This window comes from Hemicordylus capensis, chromosome 8, assembly GCF_027244095.1.
Source record: "Hemicordylus capensis ecotype Gifberg chromosome 8, rHemCap1.1.pri, whole genome shotgun sequence".
Classification (NCBI taxonomy): domain Eukaryota; kingdom Metazoa; phylum Chordata; class Lepidosauria; order Squamata; family Cordylidae; genus Hemicordylus; species Hemicordylus capensis.
Window position 1 is genome coordinate 30,401,895 of NC_069664.1, and position 26,553 is coordinate 30,428,447.

The following is a 26,553-nucleotide window of genomic DNA, read 5'->3' on the forward strand; positions in this document are numbered from 1 at the left end:
ATGGGGGTGATATGTTCCCAATGGGCAGCTCCGGATAAAACCCTCGCTGCCACATTTTGCACTAGCTGCAGTTTCCGGATATTCTTCAAGGGCAGCCCCACGTAGAGCGTGTTACAGTAATCCAGCCGCGACATGACTAAGACGTGGGTAACCGTGGCCAGATCTGCCTTCTCGAGAAAGGGACGCAGCTGGCGCACCAGCCAAAGCCTTGCAAAGGCACCCCTGGCCACTGCCTCCACCTGAGCCTCCAAAAGCAGAGCCGGGTCCAGTAGTACCCCCAAGCTGTGTACTTGCTCCTTCAAGGGGAGTGCAACCCCATCCAGAACCGGTAAAAACTCCTCATCCCGATTGGCTCTCCTACTGACCAACAGTACCTCCTTCTTATCCGGATTCAATTTCAGTTTATTAGCCCACATCCAACCCATCATGGCCTCCAGCCCCCGATTCAGGACATCCACCGCCTCCCTAGGATCAGATGACAAGGAGAGATAGAGCTGAGTGTCATCCGCATATTGCTGACAACTCAGTCCAAATCCCCGGATGACCTCTCCCAGCGGCTTCATGTAGATGTTAAACAGCATGGGGGACAAGACTGAACCCTGCGGGACCCCACAGGCCAACGGCCACGGAGCTGAGCAGTAGTCCCCCAGCACCACCTTCTGGACCCTCCCCTCAAGAAAGGACCGGAACCACTGCAATGCAGTGCCTCCGATTCCCATACTCGAGAGGCGGCCCAGAAGGATACCATGGTCGATAGTATCTAACGCCGCCGAGAGGTCCAGCAGAACCAACAGGGACGCACTCCCCCTGTCTAGTTCCCGGCGTAGGTCATCCACTAGAGCAACCAAGGCAGTCTCAGTCCCATACCCGGGGCGGAAGCCAGATTGAAAAGGGTCCAGATAATCCGTATCATCCAAGACCCTCTGCAGCTGGGACGCCACCACATGCTCCATCACCTTGCCCAAGAAGGGAAGGTTAGAGACAGGTCTATAGTTGTCCAGGTTGGAGGAATCTTTGTTTTTGGGTTTTTTGGCACTTCCAAACCCCACTGGAGCCTCACCGGCACCTCACAACCGCCTTGTGAGTTGGGTTAGACCAGAAGTCACCCAGGAGCTTCATGACCAAGTGGAAATTTGAACCTCAAAGTCTCTGGCTAACTGCCACACTACACTGGATCAAATCAGATCAATCGAGTCAAAATCTATTGTGGTCATTGACCAATAAGAAAACACACATCACATTGGATCTCTTTGCATATCCCCTCCTCCTCCTCCGGTGTTTGGATGATCCTTCTTACTGAGGCTACTCTCTGGGTTGGACAGAGATTCGCGTGTTGAATCTTGCTATCCTCTGCATTCCACACCATGGTCCGGCCTTGTGTGTTTCTGCTTTTCCTTTGTTTCCTCAACCCTGCCCTCTCCAAATAACAACATGTCTCCATTTGTTTCTGAAAGGGCCCTCGTTTTCAGATCCGACACTGGTGGCTCACTTTCCCTGCATCTGCTCCCTCTGACAAACCCCGCCCTCCACTCAGCTCACTCCTAGTTTGCAAACTGCCACAGGATTACTAGAGGGTTGCTATGGCAACTGGCTCTGCAGACTAGCCAAGATCAATTCCCCCTTTCCCATCCCCCTGCTGTATCCATCCCCTTTGAAAACCGAAAATAAACACCCTTTCTTAACACTGCAAATTTTCATCAACTGAAATAGAAAAGGGTCAGGATCTCATCAAGTGCTTCCTGTACTGATTATTTTTTTTCCCATTTGCATTTGTTTAAGTATTGCCCAGCCTGGAGCAGCCCCTTTAAGATTACCTAAATGACAAAACAAAGCCAGAACCGACCAGTTGTTATCCTTTTATGTCTGTTTAGATCTCAGACTGACTCTGAGAGTGCAAGTTGTCTTCCTTGGAGGCAGGGTAGAGTTGCCATGCCCCCTGAAATTCCAGGTTTCACATGGATTTTAAGCATCTCATCCAGATTGTTTACCCCACCCATATTTGCCTGGATTTCAGCTTTCTTTTATTTCTTTTTTTCAAAAAAGCTAATTTCTAGCCCTTGTAGAAGCCAAGTTATGGAGCAAAATGTATAGTCACTATTCTGCTCAAACATTATTTTCAAGCCAATTTACATAATATGCAGTTAGGCACCCGGATTTGGGAAGCCAGAATATGGCAACCCTGGCAGCTGGGGGAATGGTGTGAACAACTTGATACAATTCTTCCATAGTTCTTTTCGACATGTCCCCCATGTGCAAAAGAGACAACAGCTTTGGGAAAGGATAGTTTCCACTGTAAGGATTTCTGGTGACTGCGTCTCTGTTTTACCATGTAAAGCAGAGGTCCAGGTATCCCTCAGATAATTGACATTGTTTTTCACCTCATGGTGACATTTTTCTGTCCAAAATGGTCATGTAAATTTGGCCCTGAGACAAGCAAAGGCTAATGTTATTTCCAGACCCCATGTCCCAGTCTGTCATTTCACAAATGAAAGCAAGAATGTGTTTGTAACCTCTTGGTTCTCATACTATACAGGTCACTGCCCCACATTCTCTCAACCTAGAGCATCACATCTTTTTCAAGTCTTTACTCTTCATTTTATGTGGACTGTACTCATGGACTGTACAGCAGCCAGACTTAACAGTCAGCAGAATGTTTGACTTTTTGGATAAAGACATGCAAGTAGAAAGCATGGTTTCCCCACAGTTGCATTGTCAGCAATTCAGTATATACCTCTACAGTTGCAGTTTGTGAAATGGCAGACTGGGCATGCAGAAACTGCCTGAGAAAAATCTCCATTTCCTTGGAAGGACCTGTGGAATTATTTTCCAAAGGTAATATGGAGAAATTTTGGTTCCATTTTGCTGCATCTTGTGCAGTGCCCTCATCTTCGTCCCATGCATTGACCTTAGAGACAAGATGTGGTTGCTCTCTGCCCCAAGATTGAACTTACAGAGATTTGGAGGAGGAAACTGAACCATGAAGAATGATACATTAGCAGCTCATGCGAGCAAAATGTTAACTTGCCATCCCTCCAAGAGAGACACACATGTGTTCTCACAAAAGTCTTCTGGCATTAAGGTGGGCCACTTCCTTTGATGTATGCCGCTGATCTGAGGTTCTGGCCTCCAAAAGCATGCTCTTTTCCAGAGCTCTTTTCCTGTAGAGATCGAAATGGGCCAAATAAAACCATTCAAAGGGGCATTGCAAACATGAAACCAAACTGAATGTTATAGCTGGTTTTTGTATTTGGGTTCTGGGTTTCTCTCCGCCCCCCGTTATTCCCATTCAATAGTTTTGTAGTAGCAAAATACTCTGTGATTGAGCAGAAGATTTTGCTTCAGTGAAACACAGGATAATAGCTTTCTAATCCAGTTGCTGGTGATTCTAAAGTAGTGAGGATTTTGCAAATTATTTACTGTCAGAAATGAGAAGCTGCAGTTCTTGAATCTGAATCTTGGGCTGTAGCTTGTCAGGATGAGATTGGGCATGGACATCTTTATCTGTTGAAGAGCCAACACAAGGTGGTGTTTTCAGTGATTTTGGTGTGGTGGACCAGTAATGTGAATACAGCATTGTCAATGCTCTGTTGACATCAAAATAGGCTGTATGGCAACTATTGGAGATATGCCTGAGCATTCACAAGGACCAGCTCTTCAGCACGCCCAATTGCCATCAGAAAATGCAATGCGGTTATTCTCACCACTGGGCAGGTGGGCGTTGGGGAAGCCTGCAGAAGCCCACCTTTTCCTCAGTCTATCACCAAGGACCATCTGGGCGTGCGGGTCGTGTGCCCAGATGGTTTGCCGCTGCCACAGGGAGCATGGGCTGGGATGCATCATCCCAGCCCCTGGAAATCCCACAATGCACCACGCAAGTGCGTGGCGCATTGTGGGGATCCCCCAGCCATGGGGGGTGCCCATCAGTGCTTCAGCAGCTGGCGCTGGCATGTGATCAGAGAAACATGGTTAAGGGAGCGCTTGTTTCCTTAACCTTGTTTCCAAGGCAGGCTCCCGAGGCAGGTTTGCCACTGAGGTGTTGTCGGGAGCTGCATGCCTCCCAGTGGTTCCCACAGGCAGCCAAGCCCAGTATTGGCTGCTCGTGAGAACAGCCTCAGAGTGTGTTAAAACTGTCATAAAAACTGGTCTCTAGACATGTTCAGGCAAATGACCCTTGGGGTAGATACATGCAGTTTTCCCTCCCTTCTCCAGCCTTCCCTGGTCTTCTTCGGGCCAATTCTGCCCATTTGGGGGCATTGCCAGCCCTCTCCCAGCTCGTGGCAACCATTTTGGAGGCTGCCGTGCACTCACTGGTTATTGTTGCTTGGGCATGCAAATAGCCAGTGCACGTACGCAATGGTCTTCAAAGTGGCTGCCATGAGCCAGGTGAGGGCTGACAAAGCCTGAAAATGGGCCGAACCGTCCCAAAGAAGACTGGGGGTAGGCCAGCAGTGGGGAGGGGAAACCTTCAGAGATTCCCCCTCCTGGTGGCCGCGGCAGTACACTCCAGTGGCCGCCAGTCCCGGCCATAAGTTTATTTTAAAATTATTATTATTGTTCGCTTCTAGAACCCTCAAGCTGGCCCCGGTGATTTGATGGCAATCTGGCTCGCCCTTGAGCCGGTTCACACATTCCTACTTTACAGCCCTCCTTGGAGATGCTGCCAGAGATGGGACCTGAGACCTTCTGCATGCAAAACATGTGCTTTGCCCTTGAGCTATGGCCCCTCCCCAAACAGACCCTCAGAGACTTCTCTGCTGTGAAATTAATACCGTGTAGATGGAATGGAGTGCCCCAGTTGATACAAACACCTTACCAAAGAAGCAGCTATCTTTCATGGCTGTTTTGGGGTTGGGATGGCAACCTTGCTATATACAGGGAAGCCAGCCTCTTTCTCCCCTGCCCCTTTTTGCTCAGAGCTAATTTTGAAGTGTGGGGATTCTGACACCAGAAAGAGCATCAGCAAACAGAGTAAAAATTATCTCCATGGATGCAGAGGCGTAGCAAGAAAGTCGTCACCTGGCAGGCAACACTCTCTTTGAGGGGGAATGCGCCGAGAAGGAGGCATCTCTTGAATATTCATGAGCTTTCCCTCAGAGCTGCTCTTTGTCTCTTGAGAAAAAGAGCCAAAGAAGGATGTGCTGAGAGAGCTGCGACCTCTGCTTCTTATCATCTCCAGAGGAGATCGTAATAGGTCCAGGCCTTTGAGCAGCACCTCAGGCAATTTGGAAAGTGGCTGGCTTACTGAGGGGGTCTTTGCACAGTCCGTCCAGGGAAGGACTGCCTTCAGCTCTCTCATTTTGCTTCTGTGAGCTGATTGTTTGTTAGCTTTCAACCACAGAGGTGAAGACTGTTTAGGTTTGTTTTCCTTAAGGGGAAAGGCTAAAGTGCTTGTGCTTTTTTAGCTTAGGAGACTTATCATACCACACATGGTACCAAGGACCTATAACTCCTATGTTCTCCTTTTTCTCATAACACTAGCACTTAGGGTCACCCCCGGGAATCTCTTTATGGCAGATTCAGGAGAGACAAAAACACGTCCTTCCTTTTACAATTGAATGTATAGCATCCATTACAAGGGATATGGCCTATTGACCAATACTGCAGATATATTAGGGGATTAGACCTGTGTGTGGAAGAGGAGCAGAAGAGGTCTATCGATGGTTGTCAGCTCTGATGCCTGTATGGAACCTTCATGCTCCGAAGCAGTTTAGTGTCCCAGGTACTGAGGATATATAACTGAGGAGCACGGTTGCCTTCCTGCCCTGCTTGTGGGCTTCTGGTTGGCTACTGTGGAAAGCAGGATGCTGAACTTGATCGACCCAGCTTGGTTACCTGATCCAGTCATAGGTTCAGGTAACCTCTAATTTCCATAGGTTCTTCCTGCCTTGCTTGTGTGCCTTCCCGAGACTTCTCTATAATTAAACCCAAACTCAAACTCTCCATGCTGTAGGGGTGTAACAAAGTTGGAGTAGGCCCGGGAACAAAAAGTGAAGATAGGCCCCTGCCCCCCTCCCCCACTTCTTCAGAGAGTGAAGAGCAAGTTGTGGCTCAACTGGTAGGAGCCCTCTCCCACAAGGGCCCCAGGGACATATGTTCCCCACTTGTTCAATTACAGCTATATCCCTGTCATGCTTTCTCAAGAAATCTGCATCCCCAGAACCCTTTAGGGTTCATTCTCTGCTCAAAGCTTTTGCAATATATTGCTCTTTTTACTAAATGTGCTGCTTCTGCCTTGTTTGGAGTTCTGAGGCAAGCACATTAAATGGCAGATAAGAGAAATGATTACTTTCTCCCTCTCTTTGTAGCCCCAGGCTGAAAGAAGAGGGGTGAAAGAATCAGTGGGCAGGATTCATGGGCATTTTTTCTCTGCAAGTCCCATTTGAAATGACAGCTCATGCTAATCAGAAATGAGGTACATGGAGGAGGGGAACATCCTGGTGGATCAGGCCCAGTTTTGCATCAGTTCATTGTGAAGCTTCTGTACAGAAATCTCTGGCTTCTCTTTTTAGGATTAGCTGGTTCTGGCTGCGGTAAGCCACTGGAATGTTAATGGGTTGAAATGACCTAGTAGGATCCTTTGCAGTCTCTCATTTCCTCGCTTGTGCTAAATATGTATTTCTATAGTCAGCAAACCTCAAAAAGCAAAGTTTATGCCACATTCTCTTGAGATGAGACTAAATTAGCTTCCTTATTAAAGAATTGGTTTGTCGAAGGCAACGTGCCCAGGGGTAATTGGGTCTTTGTCATCAGGAGGATGTCACTGTGGAAGAAACGATGCAGCCAAGGCAGAAATGTGTTGTTTTTCTCTCAGAAGCCACTTGTCCCTGCATTGCAATGCACTGCAGTAGTTCTGCCATATAACTTTTTAACTAATGGTGCCAGCATACCCAGGGCCTTGGCCTTCTGTGCCAGTGGAAGTCGGGGATATCTTGCCACAAGCCCACTGAAAGATAATGTGCATTATCTGCATCCCTTAATGCAGAGGAGCTGCTGGTTGAGTGGTGGTGGTGGGAAGTAATGGGGCTTCCTGGCGAAGAAGTATCAAAGGCGGGGTGGGGGGCTGAGGCAGCTGCAGCTCCGAACATGACTCTCGCATTGTTACAGCTTGCCAGTGAACAGGTCTCTCAAGAAGCAAAACATTCTCTTGAAAAAGCTTTGACTGGAAATGCATTGGGAGCATGCACCACTTCCATCAGCTCTTCTTTTTTGCTTCTTGATGAAGGTCTGAGCTTTGTCCATTTGGTTTGTTATGTGGAGCAGTTCAGGCTCACCCACGCAGGGCCCCTTTGTGCCTTCTTGCTCTTCGGCCGGGTGCCACGGATCTCCAGAACCAGTCTGTCTGTTTAAGCAGATAGAGGCATTGGTAACTCTTAGTTTAATGGCATTACATAAATGGCATATAGTGGTTCTTTCTAGTTTTTTCTGTGGAGGCTCTGCTGTGAAGCAGCAAAGAGGTCCGCTTCTCTCCTCTCCCCTTACTCCATCGTCAAAATTTCATGTACGGTTGAGACTTGCATTGCTAGAGAGAGAGGGCGGGGGGTGGAATCGGAGAGAAAAACTTGCCGTGACTCTATGGGGGAGTGTTGTCCAATCTGAACATGAATTCTTTGCTGACTTGCTTGTGAATGTATCGTCTTGAAGTCAGGTCATTGAAATATTGCTCAGGTGACTAACATTAGCAGCTCGGAATGGTTTGGGAATTTGAGGGCTTGTCTCCTGTTGATCAGAACAAAGCCTTCGTCTATGTGTCCATCACCATGGCAACCAAAAGTGCTGGTTGATGAGCAATAAGAGACTCCCCTGTGGACTTTATTGGAATTTTTGAATCTCTGTCTGTTTCCAGGGTGGGTTTTGTCCACCAAAGAAAAAACACCTTGGGCTCTCAGATGTGGTTGGACTACAACTCTCATTGTCCAGCCGCAATGGGGCCCTTGTGACTGGGGAAGATGGAAGATGTAATCCCACAGCATCTGGGGACCCAAGGCTGGGAACTCCTGCCCTAAGGAATGATGATACTTTTTAGTGACTCAGGCCTCGTCTACAAATACAGGAGGAGGTAGGATGGACTGGGCCACTTAACTACAGTGGGGGCAGTTATTACGATTTAGAATCCTCTTCCACTTAAGAGAAAGAATTATTACAAGTACAAAATGCAACCCATCAGTATAAGGTTATAGCCCAGCTTCCTAGCCTCTGCCTGGAGGAGTGTCTCACTCCCTGTTGCTTTTTTGTGTGAAGGCAGCTTAATCTTTTCACAGACTGCCATGGCCTCCAAACTGGCACATAGATGTGCATAGCAAGCAGCTGTGGCCCGCCGTGTCGGCACTTAGAGAGGCAAGCTGGCTGCTCTCTGTACAGTCTGTTCTAGCTGTGACAAAATGGACCCTCATAAGTAATATTGCAAACTCTCACAAGAAACTGGCTGTCTTCTGCCATTGCCCCTTCCTGTCAATAAAATAAATACATGCACGGCGTCCAGGGGCGCATCACAAACTGCAAACGTAGGCTTGTAGAACTATCAAAAGAGAGAATTTGTCCACCCTGAATAGGAAAAGGAGCAGTTGGTGGATATTGGGCAAATCTGTTGTCAATTGAGCCAAAGATTGTAAGCTAGTCACAGCCCTTGGATCCCTAGGGGAAGCACATCTGATATTCCTGCGCTTGTTTGGCATGCCTCTTAATCTTAACTGAATCTCTGCTGGACTATTGCAGTGATAGAACTGGCCACAGAGGGCCTCTCTGTCTGCAGCCCTTCTCGGCCTCATGGTCCAGAGAGGGGCATTGCCTTGGTCTTTTCCGCCCTCTGGCGGCTGACCTTGGATCTTCATGGTTTGGCACAGCAGTGCTTGCCTTCCTTTCCAAAGAGCAGTGCCTCAGGCGTTTCAGGAGCTCCTCTGGGGGGAAGACGAGGAGTGCTTCCAGTTCCAGCCAAGTCCTCATTTCTGCAGGATGAAGCCAAAAGGAGCCTCATCTCAGTGTGTTAGCATCCTGTATCCTCTTGGTCCACATGAGCCCAATCAGTTGTGCTTCCTTTAGTCTGTTATTAGCGTACTTGTCTCCCCACATGCTGTTGGCTGTTATTAATGGAGACTGGTGGAGCCTGCTGTGCCTAGCTTAGCAGGGGAGGAAGAACAATCCTTTCCAAAATCACAGGGTGACTGAGGCTTATGTTGTTTGCTCAGATGTTAACCTAATTTGCATTTTAGCCATTGGCCAGATTTGGGGAAGGGGGGGCACGATTGGCAGCACTCTCCTTTTGGATTCGGATTGGTGGGGGCTTCAAGTGCAACAGGGGTGCACAGAATTGTGGGCTCAATCCATGGCCACCACCCCCTGCTGAAGGCTGACCAAGAGCATTGTTGTGTTGCTGTGCAAACCCCATTTGACATCTGTACAAAAGATGCCCCCACCCCAAATTACTTCTGCATGCTGTCCATGTTTATTGCTCAAAGGGAGCCTTTGATTGCCCGGATCTAGAAGCTTCCTTCCCTGAAGCGAGAGAGGAAGTCAGAAGAGCCCCTCGCTCAACGTATGGCTAAGAGGGAAAAATGAATCGTATTAGCCGTTGATTGAAATCAAGGGTAGGACTGTTTTAATGAGAACTCTTGTGCCTCGCAGTGTTGCGGCAGCAGGGAGAGCTTGTTTATGGACCGCAGGGCGCCTCTCAAACAGACCTGTTTACCCACGATGCTGTGCCTATAGACCCTTTCAACCTGCCTTTATTGGTAGAACAATTAAGGCTGAGCTCTCCCTGGTGGAAAATCATTGGCGTAGGTTAGCATTAATAATTCAGAGTAAAGCGGCTGCCTTGGAATGGGGGAAAGGCCGACTTTCTTTCCCCCCTTCTCAGGATTGACTGTTTAAGTAATATTGCCATGCTTCTCCTTTTCCTGCAGAGTTGCCCAGCTTCTGGAGATGGATTGTTCTGGCCTTGTGGGTATGGTGTAAACGTACTAAGCTGCCTTCCACTGAGCCACACCATGGTTCTGCCAGCTCAGTATTATCTACACTGGCTTGGCAGCATTTCTCCAGCTTTCTAGCAAGGGTCTTTCCTGGCTCTACCTGGTGATGCTGCCAGGGACTAAACCTAGGACCATCTTCATTTACAGCTGGGGTGCACAACTGACACATCCCAGTGGGCCAGAAACAACCATGACAATGTATGGTTGGGGGGGGGTGGAGAGTCAATTTTCAGTACATTATTGTAGAAACATTACTTATAAAGATAAATATTAAAGCAATTACTAGTTAGTTGTACGTCCTTCCCTCCACACAGGGGCCAACAGTTATAATCAAGGACAGTGGCCAGAAAATAAGCCCTGTCCTTACTCAGTCAGTGGGCACCTGATTATTCCAGCCCCACACAAATGCCAAATTTTGGGGCTGTTGCTGGCTAACTGGGCCATCAAAAATGTCTCTGCAGGCCGGATCTGGCTCCCAGGCCTTATGTTGTGCAGGGCTGATTTATAGTATGGGCTCTTTCACTAGTCAGAGCCCCATCAGCAAACAGGTGAACATTTAAGAATGTCAGCCCCTTAGATGGGATGGGGTGATGATCTGGCTGGATCAGGGGGTCGTTTACACTAGGAATGGCTAACTGGCAGCCCACAGACTGCATGTGTGTCCCCTCCCCAGCTGTTATGGCTCTAAAAGCTTTATTGGAAATATGTTCCAGTTATGAGAAACAGAGAATCGACACTCCAGTGTTATGGAGGGACATTTATAGCTGTCTCATGTTGAGTTAGGCACTTGGCTTATCTAGTCCAGGACTGTCCACTCTAGGGAGATTTGGAAACCACCTGAGAAGCTTCTCTGAATTGTTGTTTGAGGCAACACTGACCCATGCACCTGGTGACCCCCTGCCAGGGCCCCGAGAACATGGCTCTGCCAATTTGGAGGCATCTTCCAGCTGGGACCTTCTGTATGCCAAGCATGTGTTGTGTTCTGCCACTGAGCGATGGCTTCTTCTTGTGTCCACGTTGCACTTGGATCTCCGCTAGCTGTGCTGTTGCTCGATGGCTTTGCCACCTCTCCCCTCACTTCATTTGCTTCTGAATATCCCGTGAGGGAAGAGGGAAAGTGGGGCAGGAGTACATATTGACCTTGAAATTGCTGTTGACACATGGACCTTTGGAAAGCCGCACCAGAACAGGGCCATCTTTGCCCCTGCCTGGACCATAGTCATAAAGTGTGGCTCCTCCTGACTCTGACTTCTTCGGAGCAATCAAAGACTTCCTTTTGGATCAAAGGGCAAACTCTCCAGTCTTGGAGAGGTCTTCCTTTTTCTTAAGGAGGAAAAAAAAGGGAAGAAACCTTGAATTTCGTTCATTTAACTAACTTGTGGGAAATAAAAGACATGCACGTGGGAGAACATTCCAAAGACCTTAATGGTGGAATTCATGTCGCCGTTCGGAGTAAAAACTGAGCCTTGGTGATGATAACCTGAGCCAATAGGGGGAAAGCTCCTGCCAGCTGCTATCTGGGACAGGTTATTAGGCTGAATTGTCAGGGGACTGTTTCCAATAACACAGCAAGTGCCTGCTTTTCCAAGCTGTGTTAGGTGAGTTTTTGAAATGGGCAAAATTGTCTTAGAATAACATTTTCCTTGGATTTCTTATCTCCCCCTCAAAAAAGAAAAGGTGTTTTCTTTGACTCTGCTGGTCATTAGGGCAAGAACTCTACCTACTGACGTCAAGAAGTGTTTGGTAGTTGATTTTCAACAGAATGAAAGCTCCACGCTTAGGCAGATTGAGCAAGAACTAAGCAGCTGGGTCTCAGGTGTGACTTCTGGAATAAATCTTTATGCTCTTGGTTTATGGCAAATCGGCTCATAGAGCTCTTGGACTTCTGCTCTGCTGAAATGGCTGAGAGGTGAGTGCCGTGTTCCAGAGAGCTGGTTCATCGTGCATTAAGGCTTTGCTTATTGAGTTGGGTTTCAGTCATCTACTCTGGCAGATTTGCAGGCTTGAAAAGAAGGGTGGAAGTCCCACAGACCCAGCAGGCAGTGTGTCACTTGTATGCTCGATTGTTTAAATACCGTAATTCGAACTTACCCCAAGCCTTTGAAATGGGTTTAAATATGGATACCAACAAGCAACTGAAGTCTCATTCTTTCTGAGGAGAACATCCTGTCTGGACTCTACCACTTCAGACTGCTCACAAGATGGTGTATTCTTCCTGCAAAGAAAAATCCCTGCACGTAGAAAGCTAGCATTTCAGGGAGGCAGCTAGGCTTGAACCTTTCCTTTCTGACATCTAGTTTTCTATGTGCAGGCAGTTTTCATTCTGTGGAGAAGTGGTCACTCTTGCAATTTGCCAGCTGCAGCCTGATGAGGTACAGTCCACACCCAGGTTGATGGCCTCCGTGGAAAAAACTAGGCCAAAGGCCACAGGGATGGGTTCAAAGTCTCTAGCTGGGTTACTGGGACACTTGGCAGAGCCTCTGGTGCCGTGTTGTGTTTTGCTGAAGGATTACCTTGCAAAGTGATCATTTTAAAACAGCTTGAGATCTTAAGCCTCTTGTATGTGCTTCAGGAAGCAGCCAGGCCTGGCTAAGCCTGAAGACCTGCTGCTGTTAACGAGAAAGCGAAAATTAACGAGGCACTAGGGCTTCCCCTACACACACACACACACACACACACACACACACACACAGCCATTAACTAGACCTCCTTGCCCTTTTGAGTCGGAGCTTGAGATTAAGGAGCTGGGGCAGAGGAGGGTAGTTTGATATGCAAAATGCTTTATCTAGATTGGTCCAGGAAGAGAAGCAATGTTCTCTTATCCGCTTTACCAATCCAGGCTGCTGCACAATGGCTTTCTGGTACCCAAGATAAGGGATGCAGGAAGATCTGCATCACTCATGATCTCTGGTGGCTAAATAAGGACTCTTTCCCACTCTGTCTCCCTCCTCCGTCGTTTGTCTAGACATCTGGCTGCTACGGCAAACAAGGTCAGCTAAGGTAGCTGTTGTGCCTGTATGACAAAGGCAATTATTTGTCCACAGACAATGAGAGAGACTGGAAAATTACCTCGCTTCAGTTCCCTTGCTGAGTTCTTGAGAAAGGAGAGCGTCATTTTGCCAGACTTCTGCCGTGGCTATAGCCACCAGTGGGGGAGGAAATTCTGACCACTGATTACCATCTTGATTTTGTTAACAAGACAAGCACATGGGAAGTGCCTGCTCCAATTTGGTCTAATTATTGCCCGGAGGTTATCAAAAGGTACTTTTGAGACATGACAAAATTACCCCCAAATCGGCGTCACGTGGTTTTCTCGAGCTGGTGTTTTTTCGAGCTGGTGTCCAGAACCTGAGGTGGATTTTAAGGACAGCACCCCTGAAATCAGGGGGTGGGGGCAAAGCTAACCCCCCCCATGAAGGGCCCATTGGGTACTCTGTGGGGAAGTTGCCTCCCACCATGATTTTGGTGATGGTCTTTAAAGTCTCTCCAAGCAGACTCTAGAGTGTTCTCTGAGGACTGCATCTCCAGAATCAGGGGTGGGGATGGGGCAAACACAACCCCCATCCCCAGATTTTGGAGGTGCAGTCCTTAAAAACCAATCCAGAGCTGGCTTGGAGACACTTTCTGCCCAAGCTGGCTCCTGACCTGGTTTTTAAGGAATGCTCTTTTGAAATGGAGGGGGTTGGGGACTGGGTGGGTGGGGGCGGTAAAGGTAACTGGAGAGGAGAGCTGGTCTTGTGGTAGCAATCATGATTTGTCCTCTTAGCTAAGCAGGGTATGCCCTGGTTGCATAAGAATGGGAGACATCGACTTAATGTGTGAGCACTGTAAGTTATTATGCTTAGGGAATGGAACTGCTCTTGGAAGAGCAGAAGGTTCCAAGTTTCCTCCCTGGCATCTCCAAGATCGGGCTGAGAGAGATTCCTGCCTACAACCTTGGAGAAGCCAGTCTGGGTAGACAATACTGAGCTAGATGAACCTATGGTCTGACTCAGTATATGGCAGCTTCCTATGTTCTAAACTCTCATGAAGGACCCACTGGGCCAGTGGGTGCTTCCTGGGGAGATTGCCTTCCTCCACCCACCCCAGATTTCAATGCAGTCCTTAAATACCAGCCCAGAGCCAGCTTGGAGATTCTTTCTCTCCTCCAAGCCGCCTGGCTGGGCTGGTGTTGATCCAATAGGAATATCAGTAGTAGAAGGATTTCTGACACAATGAAAGCGATTTTAGTTGGAATTCCTATTATCAGGGCTCCCTGCTATCATGTAACAGATCCTTCCGATAATTCCCAATAGTGAGCATATCGGTCCAGTATACCTATGAATGGAATATCTGTGGATTGAAGAAGGACCTGTGGGAAGGCAATCTCAATGGGTCATTGTGAGAAGTTTTCTCCAGAACTTCATCAAAGCTGCAATAACTAGACAGCAGTCACTTCTTCGCCACTGCTTCCAAAAGCAAGATAAAAACATCACACCCTTTGGAGCTTATCTGAAGTGCACAGCAAAGGAAGCAGAGAGCAGTTTCTAGCAGCAGGATTTGGGTTGGTTAATGTCCAGTCCCCGTGGTAGTAAGGAGAAGCTGGCAGGTCTGCTAATAGCAAATGATCCTGGCCCACATACAATCTGGTTGCAGTACAGCAGAACCACTTAGGTGACAACCAGTGCTAGGCAAATAGAATTTAAGCTTTGAGAGGAAGGGTAGAACTCCTAGCTGGATAATATTCCTGCCTTTGAGTTAGTGCTGGATATTCAGTCTTGTGGGTCATTCTAGTCTTGGTTCAACTCTATGACCAGAATCCCTCACTGACCCATGGTGAGGTCTAGATTGAGGCAATAGAGGATAGGTCTGGGTGACTATTGACTCTCTGATTTCTGGATCAGGTGCCTTCTGGGTGGCCTGTGTGCAACAGGAGGAGGTAGAACAATGACCCTGGATTGACTTAAAGGAAGATCTCACATTTCTGAGATGTCATTGTTTTGGTTCCTAATGCTAAGTTTGTGAAATTCCCAAGGACTTGGCTAGCCAGATTTCTAGAAATTTACCTTAAAATATTTTCCAGCCCTGCCTAAAGTGTTGCGTGCTGTTTCTCTGCATATTCATATTCTTGTTGTCACTTATATTTTATCTTGAGGATGTGTTTGAGAGATGGGGCTGTAACTCAGTGGTAGAATTCATGATTTTGCATGCAAAGTTCCCGGTATTGTATGTTTTTATGGTACATAATGCAGGAAGCCACCATTCCAAATTCAAACAACAGTTCCTGTAAATGTCATTTCAATGATCCAGTGGACATGTGTTTTCCATACTGATGAACAGATGCTGTCTTAAAAATATGCAGAACCATCCAAAACCTCCCCAGTTCATGTTGCAAACAAGATTCTTATTTCTTTAGCTTTGGTTTCTGTGGGTGACTTCTCCATCCCCCATGCATATGTGTGCTAAGAGGTTGCATTAGCAAATATTGACAAGAAACAGATCTGCACTTAGCAATTTTCTCCAGAGAAGGGAATGAGACACAGACTTAGCATCAAGCAAAAGATTATTGGTTGCTGTTTAAACAAGCAGGCAGGGAGGAGAGCATTCAGCAGAGATCAGGCAATCTAGAATTCTGAACTGTACCCTCCAGATCCTGCAATGAGAGAATTTTTAATTCTAGTAGACCACAATTGAAATTGTAGAAATTAGTAAGACTGTTAGGTAGCCAGTATTTGATTTGGAAGTTGCCTCAATGTTTCGGAGATGGCTCTGATTTGATTTGGCCCTTCAAAGAGTTGTGTGTGTGAGTGTTCAATTTGGCTCTGAATCAAATGGTTGTTTTGTTTGGGTCCAAAGCAACCCCCGACCCCTATATTTATGAAGCAAATCTCTCTTTTAATCTCCTTCATTTCTGTTGATGAGGATTGAATCGGGTCCAATCGGGCTGAATCCAGTCTTTAGGTCAAACAGTCCTGCAAAGTGTTGCACGGCCCTACAACCTGGCTGGCATGTTCTTACACTGCACAATTTGGGATGGTTTCATTTGGGAACATTTGGAACTTGCATCTGTCAAGGTTTTTTTAAGCAGAATCTCTGGTCCTTAACCTACTGCACCATTCTGAATTGCTTTTTCAGTCCAACTTCATGACTTGTTGATTTACACTGAACAGATGCAGGAGTCCTCACATTCAAACCCACCCACCCCGGATTTTGGTGTTTTTGTTTTTGCCCTGGACAGGAGACTGTGAGTTTGGGCTGAGTAATGGGTTGCTTGAAGATGACTGCTGGAGCCTGTCCAGGTCCTTTTTTCATGCCATACCCTGGCTGAGTCAGTTCAGATCACAAAAGCCATCCATTTCCCAGGAGATGCTTTCCAATAGAAGGCTGGTTTTATGAATTGGGAAATTGAATCTCTAATGAATTAATATGGGTAGCAAAGCTTGGACAAATGTGATGGGAAAACGAATTGGGAAGGCTTGCCAAGTGGCCCTAAGGGAGCTTAATGCCTGAAATGACAGGGAATTTATAGCAAATGGATGGGCTCCTTGGACAGTTCAGAGAGAACTTCAGTGTATACTGTGCTCCAGGCTAACTTGGGTCTGTACTGCATGTGCTGACTGCTGTGGGAGAGCTCTTCCCATCAACATTTAGTTTGTTAGTAAGTTGGATGTTCATCTCTCTGAATGTGTAGTTTCCAAGAGTGATGTACATGTTTGTATATGCAGGTTGGTGTTTGTTAGTTGGGGACTTCCTTAATGGTAAACCTTATGGAGCTTTGTTTGTACATATGGGTTTTTGTAAGTTGAGTGTATGCAACTCAGTGAGTGCCTGTATTTCCTATACAATCCAAGCCAGGAACTGAGGCAGTGTTGGGAGTGTTGAAGGCAGTGTGTGTGTGTGTGTGTGTGTGTGTGTGTGTGTGTGTGTGTGAGAGAGAGAGAGAGAGAGAGAGAGAGAGAGAGAGATTGATTCCCAGCTTTGGGTCCCCACATGTTGGATTAAAATTCCCATCATCTCCAGTTACAATAACCTTCAACTATCCCCAAGCCCACTCCTTCTCCACTTGCCTCTTGAGCAGAAGGAATGGCCTTTGTCCATTGTGACTGGAGATGATGGGAGTTGCAATCCCACAACATCATGAGACTCCAAGTGACTAGAGAGTGAGCTTTCGTCTTGTGTTTACCGGATGGAATATGGCTCCTGGCTTATGTCTTCGTGATGGGGTAGCTATGAGATGGATTTCTCACGTTCTTCAGAAACACCTTTCATTCAAAGCTGAATATTATGTAAATATCTTTAAACTAAGATCAAACTAAAAGTTGCCCCGAAATTGCCCTCTGGTCATCTTTTGCTGCTGCTGATTCTGCCGTGGTGGCCCTTCCCCCATGGCAGTGACACCGGTTCTCTGGACACCTGGAGGTTCCATTTTGCCCCCAGAAGATTCCTGGGAATGACACCATGTCCTAGGAGACTTAAAGGCATATACCAAAAATCCTCTCCCCTGCCCAAAGGAGTAGGGCCACTGTCTGATAAGGTTCCTCCTGTGCCATGCCCTGACCTTGCCTTCCCCTGGTTCTTTGCTGTGACTGATCAAGCTGCATGGTCCATTCTCATGCCAACCCATCATCATTTAACAACGGCTTTCAAACTAGACACTGACATTTTTAGAGGCTGGATCAGTGGCTCTGACAGCAACAGCTTATTTATAGGAACAAACGGCAGCAGTTGTGATGCAGTTCTGGGAGAAAGTAAATCAAGTGTAAAGGAGGCAGATTCTTTCTTGTCAGCACTTTGGAGAAAAGGCCTTTGGATTTTAGGTAGCACATGCAAACCTTACCCCCTTTTGACTGGCCTCTTGAGCAGCAGGGACAAAAGGGGGGTTCACCCTTCAGCACTGCTAAGAACTGTACAAATGGCACCTACAGATACAAGCCTAGAGAGTATCCTTCACACAACATGTCAGGGACTACACGTCTGAAATTCAGAAAATCTGGTGAAGGCCTCTCGCTCTGATGACTTTAAAGGGGAATTAGTCAAATTTATGAAGGAAGTTGAGTCTATTGACTGCTATTTGGCATGAATACCAAATGTCTCAAGGCAAACATCAAGGGTATATATCTTGTCAGGATCATTAGAAAGGGCATTGAAAATAAAACTGCTAATATTATATTGCCCTTATACAAAACTATGGTGCGGCCACACCTGGAGTACTGCATACAATTATGGTCACCACATCTAGAAAAGGATATTGTAGAACTAGAAAAGGTGCAGAAGAGGGCAACCAAGATGATCAGGGGCCTAGAGCACCTTTCTTATGAGGCAAGGCTACAACACCTGGGGCTTTTTAGTTTAGAAAAAAGACGACTGCAGGGAGACATGATAGAGGTCTATAAAATCATGCATGGTGTGGAGAAAGTGGATAGAGAGAAATTCCCCTCCCTCTCACATAACACTAGAACCAGGGGTCATCCCATGAAACGGGTTGCCAGGAAATTTAGGACCAACAAACGGAGGTACTTTTTCACACAACACATAATCAACTTGTGGGCTTCTCTGCCACAAGATGTGGTGACAGCCAACACCCTGGATGGCTTGAAGAGGGGTTTGGATATCTTCATGGAGGAGAGGTCTATCATTGGCTACTAGTCGGAGGGGTATAGTCCACCTCCAGCCTCAAAGGCAGGATGCCTCTGATTGCAGTGGAGTAGCAGCAGAAGAAAGGGCATGGCCTCAACTCCTGCCTGTAGGCTTCCAGTGGCATCTTGTGGGACACTGTGTGAAACAGGATGCTGTACTAGATGGGCCTTGGGCCTGATCCAGCAAGGCTGATCTTATGAAACATCGGTCCTATGGTCACTCTAATGCATGGAGGGCATAGACACAGCCTGCTGCCACAATGCCAGGCCCCCAACCCAGGCATGTTCATTGAATGGGCAGAGAGCCCCTACCAAATGGCAGCAAAGGGATTCTGATTCTTCTTGTGGGAGCATTCCAGTTGTAAGCAACCTATCTGAGGTTTCTTAGGCCCGGGGAAATCATCGAAGGGTCTGCCTCATGTGTCATCAGCTTCAGATACTTGGAACAATGGATAATTGCAACAATGCCTTCTTGGTGGCTTCACCCACGTTCTTCAACTTACTACATGGGGAGGTGCACCTGACTAAATCTTTTCCTATCTTCAGAAAGCTGATTAGGACCGACCACTCATCCCTACGGTATGCATCCCTCTTGGCATATTGCCTGTTGTAGTATTTCTGTCCTCACTTCTCTTATCTTGATTTTGTGGTTCTCTATGGATTTCTTTAGTTGTTCATATTTTAGAAGTATTTGTTTTAATTGTACTTTCCTTTTGAATTGCTTAGTATTTACCCTGAGCCAGCTAGGGTACCCTGTTGAGCAGAAAGGCAGCATATACATTTTAAAAATAAATACATGGTAGTGGATAACGGGTGGTCTGATGGCCCCTGAAAGAAAGCAGCCCAAGTCGGCAGTCCTGAACCACTAAACTGTTTTAAGAAATTAAGCACCTACTGTAGAGGATATGAGAAATGTCCTGGCACTGCTGGATGGAGCAGTTGTTCTATTAAGGTGATTGTTTTTCCTCCAGCTAATGGCTGCAATTTAGAAATCGCACACATTAGGTCAACCTCTTGAAATTCTTCTTTGACCTGGACTTGTTAGGCCAGGAAGCTCCGACAAGCTTGTCCGTGGAAGGGAGCCAGGATCCAATTATGTCTTCCCTAATGGCTCATTACTTATCACAAAAGGCCACAATGCTCTGAGATTCTGGCATCTGGGTGAGAAAGAATGTTAGAGGGAAGACATGGAGCACAAATATTCCCAGCTGGAAGGATGCAAAAAAGGTGCATTCTGACTCCTCTTGTTATTCTAGGATGTGAGTTTGAGCTATATTTCAAGTATAATGAGTTAGCATGAAAAATGTCTGATGTCTGTTTCTGAGGTGGAGGATGAGGCAATGTATTATTGGTACAGAGTTTCCTGACATGGTTTTCCGACCAGCTCAAGCAGTGCTTATCCAGTAGTAACAAAGGAAAGAGACCAGAGGGCAACATGTTGATTCTTGCCCAGTTTATTAGTAGTAGATACCAGGCTCTGGCTTCTAGTGAGATAATGCCTCATTCCAATCTCAAAGTTGCATTAGAAATGCATTTGGGAGACAGATATAATGTTCTTAAGAACCTGGCTTGGACCTGCTCCAGTAGGGAATAGTTAGCGTAGGGTCCCAACTGTGCCCCATGTAACGTTTGAGCCATCAACTTTGCCTTGAATAAGTTGATGGCAGCCGGAATGAACATCCCTTCTTGTCGCCAATGGAAGCTGAGAATTACTGACACACTTCTCTGTGCCTGAGCAGCAGCATAACTGATTTGGGTGGTCTTCTTCCCAGACTCCTGAAATATGACCCCCAAATATTTAAAACATTTAACCTGTTCTATGTCGTGATTGTCAATACTCCATTTATATTTTTTCCTCCTGTTGGAGAAGACCAAAATTTTGGTTTTCTGATAATTAATAACCAGTTGCTCTTCCTTGCAATAGAGGGCTAAGGCCTTAAGAGCTCTTCTCATCCCCACTTGTGACTGGGACAAAAAGACCGCATCATCTGCATATAAAAAATACAGGAAGCCGTCTATCTGCCAACTTTGGGGCGTGTATATCTAAGCCAACCTTTTTATCAAACGGCTGCATAGAAATGTCACTAGGAGAGCTGGCAGTTCCACGAAGAACTCATGAAGCTGCCATGTCAGACCCTTGATCCATCCAGCTCAGTACTGGCTACTCTGACTGGCAGCAGCTCTCTGGGATCTCTCCTCCCCACCCCCATTACCTGCTACCAGGTAATTTTTTAACTAGAGGTGCCAAAAATCGAACCTGTGACCTTCAGCATGCAAGGCAGCTGCTCTACTAGTGAGCTGCAGAACAAAGTATATGAATGAAACCTCTTGGAAGGGCTTTCTTTGTAGCCACAGTTGATCCTCTCAGAGTAACTCCCTCTGAATGTGATCCAAGCTCCAGCTTTTGGACCCTCCGCTGCTGATGCTTGATGTAAATCACTCCCTTTCGCTTTGCAGTATCTCGGCTCTCCTTCCCCAGAGCAGAAACCCACCCTTGGAGATGGTTCTTGCATGGTGTAGATGTAGAAGAGATGTGCCAGGAAGATTAAGAGAAGGAAGATGCCAAGTCTATTTTGACCTGGGCTATCTCGCTGTGCTGAATCTAATAAACCTTTCACGTTGTATTATTACGTGTGGGCCTGCCATTCTGTCTGGGAGTAAATTATGTTAAAGTAATATGAATGAGTGAAATTAGATTACACAGAAATCAAGCAGACTAAAAGGGCAGCCTGCACATTACTGGGAGTGGGAAAGAGACGGTCACCTCCAGTGAAGGCACAAGGGTGAAATGAAGATTTCCAATGGAGGCTGGAAGCCAGGTGCCCCTGGATTAATGTCTAGGGACTTGCTGGGTATTTTGTGCCTTGACCACTCCCAAGTAGAGGGTCATCTAGGGAAAGGGGCCTCATTCATATATACCGCCCTGAGCCATTTTTGGAAGGGCAGTATATAAATCAAATAAATACATGAATCACGAAGCTTGCATGGTCCATATGGATGCACACACCCATGTTCCAGCTCATGTAGCCAAATTCCAATAAGTCTTGTTGAAATGTATTCTCCAGATGTTATGGCTGGGGTGCTGCCACTGCCAGACCCCTTTTCTCAGCAAGGAGACATTATGCTTGCTCTGACTGATAACAAAATATACCAGCCAGTTATGAAGAAACCCCTTGACTAATAAGCAGGGCTTAGAGGAGGGCACCAAAGTGCTGGCTATAATCTTTGGGGTGTGGGAATAAAGGGAGTCTCTGGGCATCTCCCTTCAAACCTGAGCTGCAGGGGCGTTCCCAGACAGAGCTTGGATTGGAGGAGCATCAGAAGGCCACTTAAAAGGCCAGCTGAAGGTTCCCACATTGACCTTCTCACTGTTTGTGGTCATCCAGGTGGCTCCTCCTTTGGGTTACTCTGCCTGCTGAGGTTAGGTGAGTGGGGGCGGAGGTAGAGCTCTTTAATAACACCTTAGTCGTCCCATTTCTGTTCTGAGCAGGTTACTTGTAAAGGGGACAAAGGGAATCCCATTTACCTTCCCCCCTCCACAGTGTCTGTCACAAAGTCTTATAATCTGCTCAAGTATCCATTGTCTAGCTCCTGAATTTTGGGGCTGGCTCCTAGATCCAATTTGTCAAGGCCTGCCCTGAACTTCCCTGCACCCCTAGGAGAGGATAAGGTATAAATGAATGAAAAGGCATGTCTGCTGATATACAGTGCAGGAGACACATGACTCCTGAACTCCTGTGGTGAGATGTGGCCTAGCCTTCCTTCCAAGCACAGGTATGGCAGTGGTGAGGGGAAAGTGCCATAGGCAAAAATGACGGTGGGTTCCTAATTGAAGGTGTACAAACAGGAATCTCTAGGACTTAATTATGGATTATTAGCATGATCAAAAGCCCTGGAAATCTCATGCACAGCCCAGGTATAGTGTGACAAGACTAAGTTATGGTCTGTACGAGATTACACCCCCTTGTCTTTTGCTAGGCATAGGACTCTGTCTTCTCATATATCTTTCCTTGTCTCCTTTCTCCCCTAGTTTCTCTACAAGTGAACATTGCTCCAAATAAGGTGGAGGTCCCTGTTGGAGAGTCCAAATTCTTCTTGTGTCAAGGTGAGTAATGACTCCCCATGTTGATCATTCCATTTCACTTGGAGTGACACAGCCTAGGCTAATCGCTGTGTTGACTAGTCACCATACTGTCAGATCCCACCTGTCAGTTCCCAGTATGAACTGTTTCATAGCATAAGTGGGAACTAGGAGACAGGTACTGATGGTCTTGCTGTGTAAAGACAACTTTTGGAGGATGGAAAAGGAACCTTGATGCTTCCAACAAGCATAGGTGGAACGAAAACGCTGGAAAGATTAGTCATTTGATTGATTGATTGGAAGCCTCACTTTCATCCCTGGTAGCCCAGCTAAGGCTACATGGACACTATGAATTGAAAGTTGTTTAAAATTGGTTTTATGATTTTCATGTTTTCATGGCTTCATGATTTTTCCTCAAATCCTAGGATTTGAGGCTTTGTGGGGATAACAGATTTTTTTTTTAATAGTTGCCTTTTTGGAACTCAGTTTTAAGGTTCTTTTCTTGGTATGTCGTGGAATTCTAGAGTTGGAGGTGGCCTTGTGCATTTTCTAGTCCATCTCCCTGCTCAGTGCAGGAAAGTTAGAGCTACGGCATCCCAGGAGATGATTGTTTGAAGACCTCCAGTGAGGGAGCCCAACAGTTGGCCGGCAAAGTACATGGGTGCGTGACTGCTCCTTGGAATGACTATATGTGTCAGCGCTCTATCTGCAATAATCCGATGGAGCTTGAGCACTCCTATGCCCAGGGTTGCTTTTTTAGTACCCCACACATATTCTCTCTTCAGGAGACCATATGGTTGTCCCCTTGGGATTTGGTTCCAAGGAAAAGGAAAACTACAGAGTTTGCCTGAATGTCTTGCTTCTTTCGTGTCTAGTGACTGGTGATGCCAAATCCAAAGAAATCTTCTGGTTCGCCCCCAATGGTGAGAAGCTGACAACAAATCAACAGCATATCTCAGTGGTACGGACAGAAGACTCCTCCACGCTCACCATCTACAATGTCAACATAGATGATGCTGGTATCTACAAGTGTGCCGTCTCCAGTGAGGAAGGGGAAGTTGAGGCTACACTCAATGTGCAGATCTTCCGTAAGATGCCATCAATTACCCCTTAAGCATTGGGCTAAGAAGAGGGTCTGGAGGCTGGCAATGTGAAATAAAAGAGGACTTGCTCTCGTAGGGAGGTGCTGCCCACTGTGAAGCCATGACTTAAGAAGCTGCCTTTGGACAGGTCCTTGGTCCATCTTAGCTCAGTACTATCTGCACTGATTGCCAACAGCTTTCCAAGGTTTAAGGCATGAATCTCTCACAGCCCTTTCTGAAGATGCCAGGGAATGAACCTGAAACTTTCTACATGCAAGCATGCAGATGCTCTTCCACTGAGCTGCAACCCCATTCCCTAAGGGGAATATCTTACAGTGCTCACTTATAATCACCCATCCAAATGCAAACCAAGGCAGACCCTGTTTAGCAAATTAAACAAATACAAATATGAATATACCACATTTCAACAAAAGTTCTCAAAGCGGTTTACATTAGGGATATGCACAAATCGATTTTTAAAATTTGATTTGTGCCCCAAACAAATCACCCTTGATTTGTTTTGTATCCAAATCTACCCCCTCCAGATCACCCCTGATTTGCTTGGGATTTGCTTTGATTCAATTCAGATTTGGACCGATTCAGACCACTTAACAAGGTCCTAGGGGCAACAAATTAGGGTGGTGGGTAAGTCCCCATGGGTACCACCTACCACCCAAATTTCAAGGTAATGGACACTTAGTTGATTTTTAATGATTTTTTTTAGTTTTTACTGATTTTGAACATTTCCACCATAGGAAACAATGATTCGAAGTTGCCATATCCTAACATTAACATGGACCTCCAGCTTTCATTTTTTAAAAAAATCTAAGCTCTAGCCCTTGTAGAAGTGGAGTTATATAGCAAAATGTGCAGTCATTATTTTTCAAGTGTTTGGATTCTTTGGTGTATAATAACTTTTCCTCCTAATGAATCCCTGTGAGAATTCATTGCACACTTTCATTTCTTCTGTTCATTTTGAATGTCACTGGACAGTGCCAACTGTCAACTGCCATGTGCCAAATACACCTCCCCTCCCCCCCACCTTCAAGGCAGTTGGGTACTCATTTTAATTTTTAGGAATATTGAAATGTTTAGATTCTTTGGTGTCTAATAACTCTTGCTCATAATGAATGCCTATGAGGATTTATTATACGTCTTCGTTTCTTCTATTCATTTTTACTATCATTGGACAGTGCCCTCTGTCAACTGCTATGTGTCAACTACACACACACCCTCCACAAACACACACTGGGGTACTCAGTTTATTTTGAAGGTATTTTTGAAGTGTTTGGATTCTTTGATGTCTTCATTACACACCTTCATATCTTCTGTTCATTTTGACCCCACTGCTTTGCAGGTGGGGCTGGGGAATTAGTGGCATCCCATGTTCCAACTACCCCACAAGGCACTGGGTACTCAGTTTATATTTTAGGATTTTTTGAGGTATTTAGACTCTTTGGTGTGTAATGAATCCTTATAGGGATTCATGATTAGGAAAGTTTATTGGACACCAAAGAGCCTAAACACTTGAAAAAAATCCAAGAACATAAACTGAGTAGTACCCCACTGCCTTGCGGGTGGGAGTGAGGTGTAGTTGGCACATGGCAGTTGACAGTTGACACTGTTGAAAAGAGAGTCAAAATGAATAGAAGAAATGAAGGTGTGTAATGAATCCTCATAGGGATTCATTGAGGGAAAGTTATACACCAAAGAATCCAAACACTTGAAAAATAGTGACCAGACATTTTGCTCCATAATTCCACTTCTACAAGGTCTAGAGCTTAGTGTTGTTGTTGTTTTAAATGAAAGCTGGGAATCTGGGGGAATTAATAGGAGAGATCTGAATCTTGAATAGATTCAATTTGTACCTGAATCTAGTCAATGGATCACAGGGCTGATTTATTTTGTCTCCAAATCACCTGAATCCGCTAGATTCAGGTATAAATTGATTTGTACCCGAATCAATTTGCACATCCCTAGCTTACATAGATATAAATTAAAAAATGGCTGCCTGTCCCCAAAGGGCTCGCAGTCTATAAACGACAACAACATAAGATAGACACCAGCAACAGCCAATGGAGGGATGCTGTGCAGGGGATGGATAGGGCCAGTTGCTCAACCCCTGCTAAATGAAGAGAATCACCACTTTTAAAAGGTGCCTCTTTGCTCTGTTAGCAGGGGAGACCCTGCTTAACAAATTGAACAATTCATGCTTGCTACCACAAGACTAGCTTGTTTTGAGGTGTTTCTCTGTGTTCCCCATCCAGCAAAACTCCCCTTTTGATCAGGAAGCCTACTCTGATTACATCTGTACATCCAACTTATGAAGTCTAGTGAATGTTAATGACTTTCAGACCTTCAAGTTAGGCATCTTTAATTGTCATGGCTGGCTCCAGGGGTCGGGTGGGGGGTGAGGTTGATGCATGCCCAAGACTGGCAAGGGGCCCCTCCCCTCCCACCAAAGCTCTGCTATTCTCTCTTTGCCCTGGAGTAGGCTAATGGTTATGGTTGTGTGTGAATTGTCTGTTTGGTGCTAAGATTTAACTCTCCCCCTTTTCTTGTGGCTTCTTTTCCAGAGAAACTGACGTTCAGGAATGCTCCCAGTCCACAGGAGTTCAAAGAAGGAGAAGATGCAGTCATAGTGTGTGATGTGGTCTCCTCATTACCCCCTACCATCATGTGGAAGCATATGGGCAGAGACGTTGTCCTGAAAAAAGATGGTACGGGTGACAGTGGTTGCTCTTGTGATGCAGCTTAGCTCTGGAACCAGCCTGTCCTGGTTTGTCGTCAGTTGGGGTCCCATGGGCTGGGAT

General features: G+C 46.2%; 1 protein-coding gene across 6 annotated transcripts in view; it reads left to right on the top strand.

The window, feature by feature from the left end:
- The window catches only part of NCAM1 (neural cell adhesion molecule 1), a 206,898-nt gene that overhangs the window by 112,054 nt on the left and 68,291 nt on the right, over window positions 1–26,553 (top strand). For all 6 annotated transcript variants that reach the window (XM_053270205.1, XM_053270206.1, XM_053270207.1 and 3 more), the window contains exons 2-4: window positions 22,608–22,682; window positions 23,534–23,746; window positions 26,317–26,460. In XM_053270205.1, coding sequence (XP_053126180.1) covers window positions 22,608–22,682; window positions 23,534–23,746; window positions 26,317–26,460 — 432 coding nt within the window. The remainder of the gene's footprint in view (window positions 1–22,607; window positions 22,683–23,533; window positions 23,747–26,316; window positions 26,461–26,553) is intronic.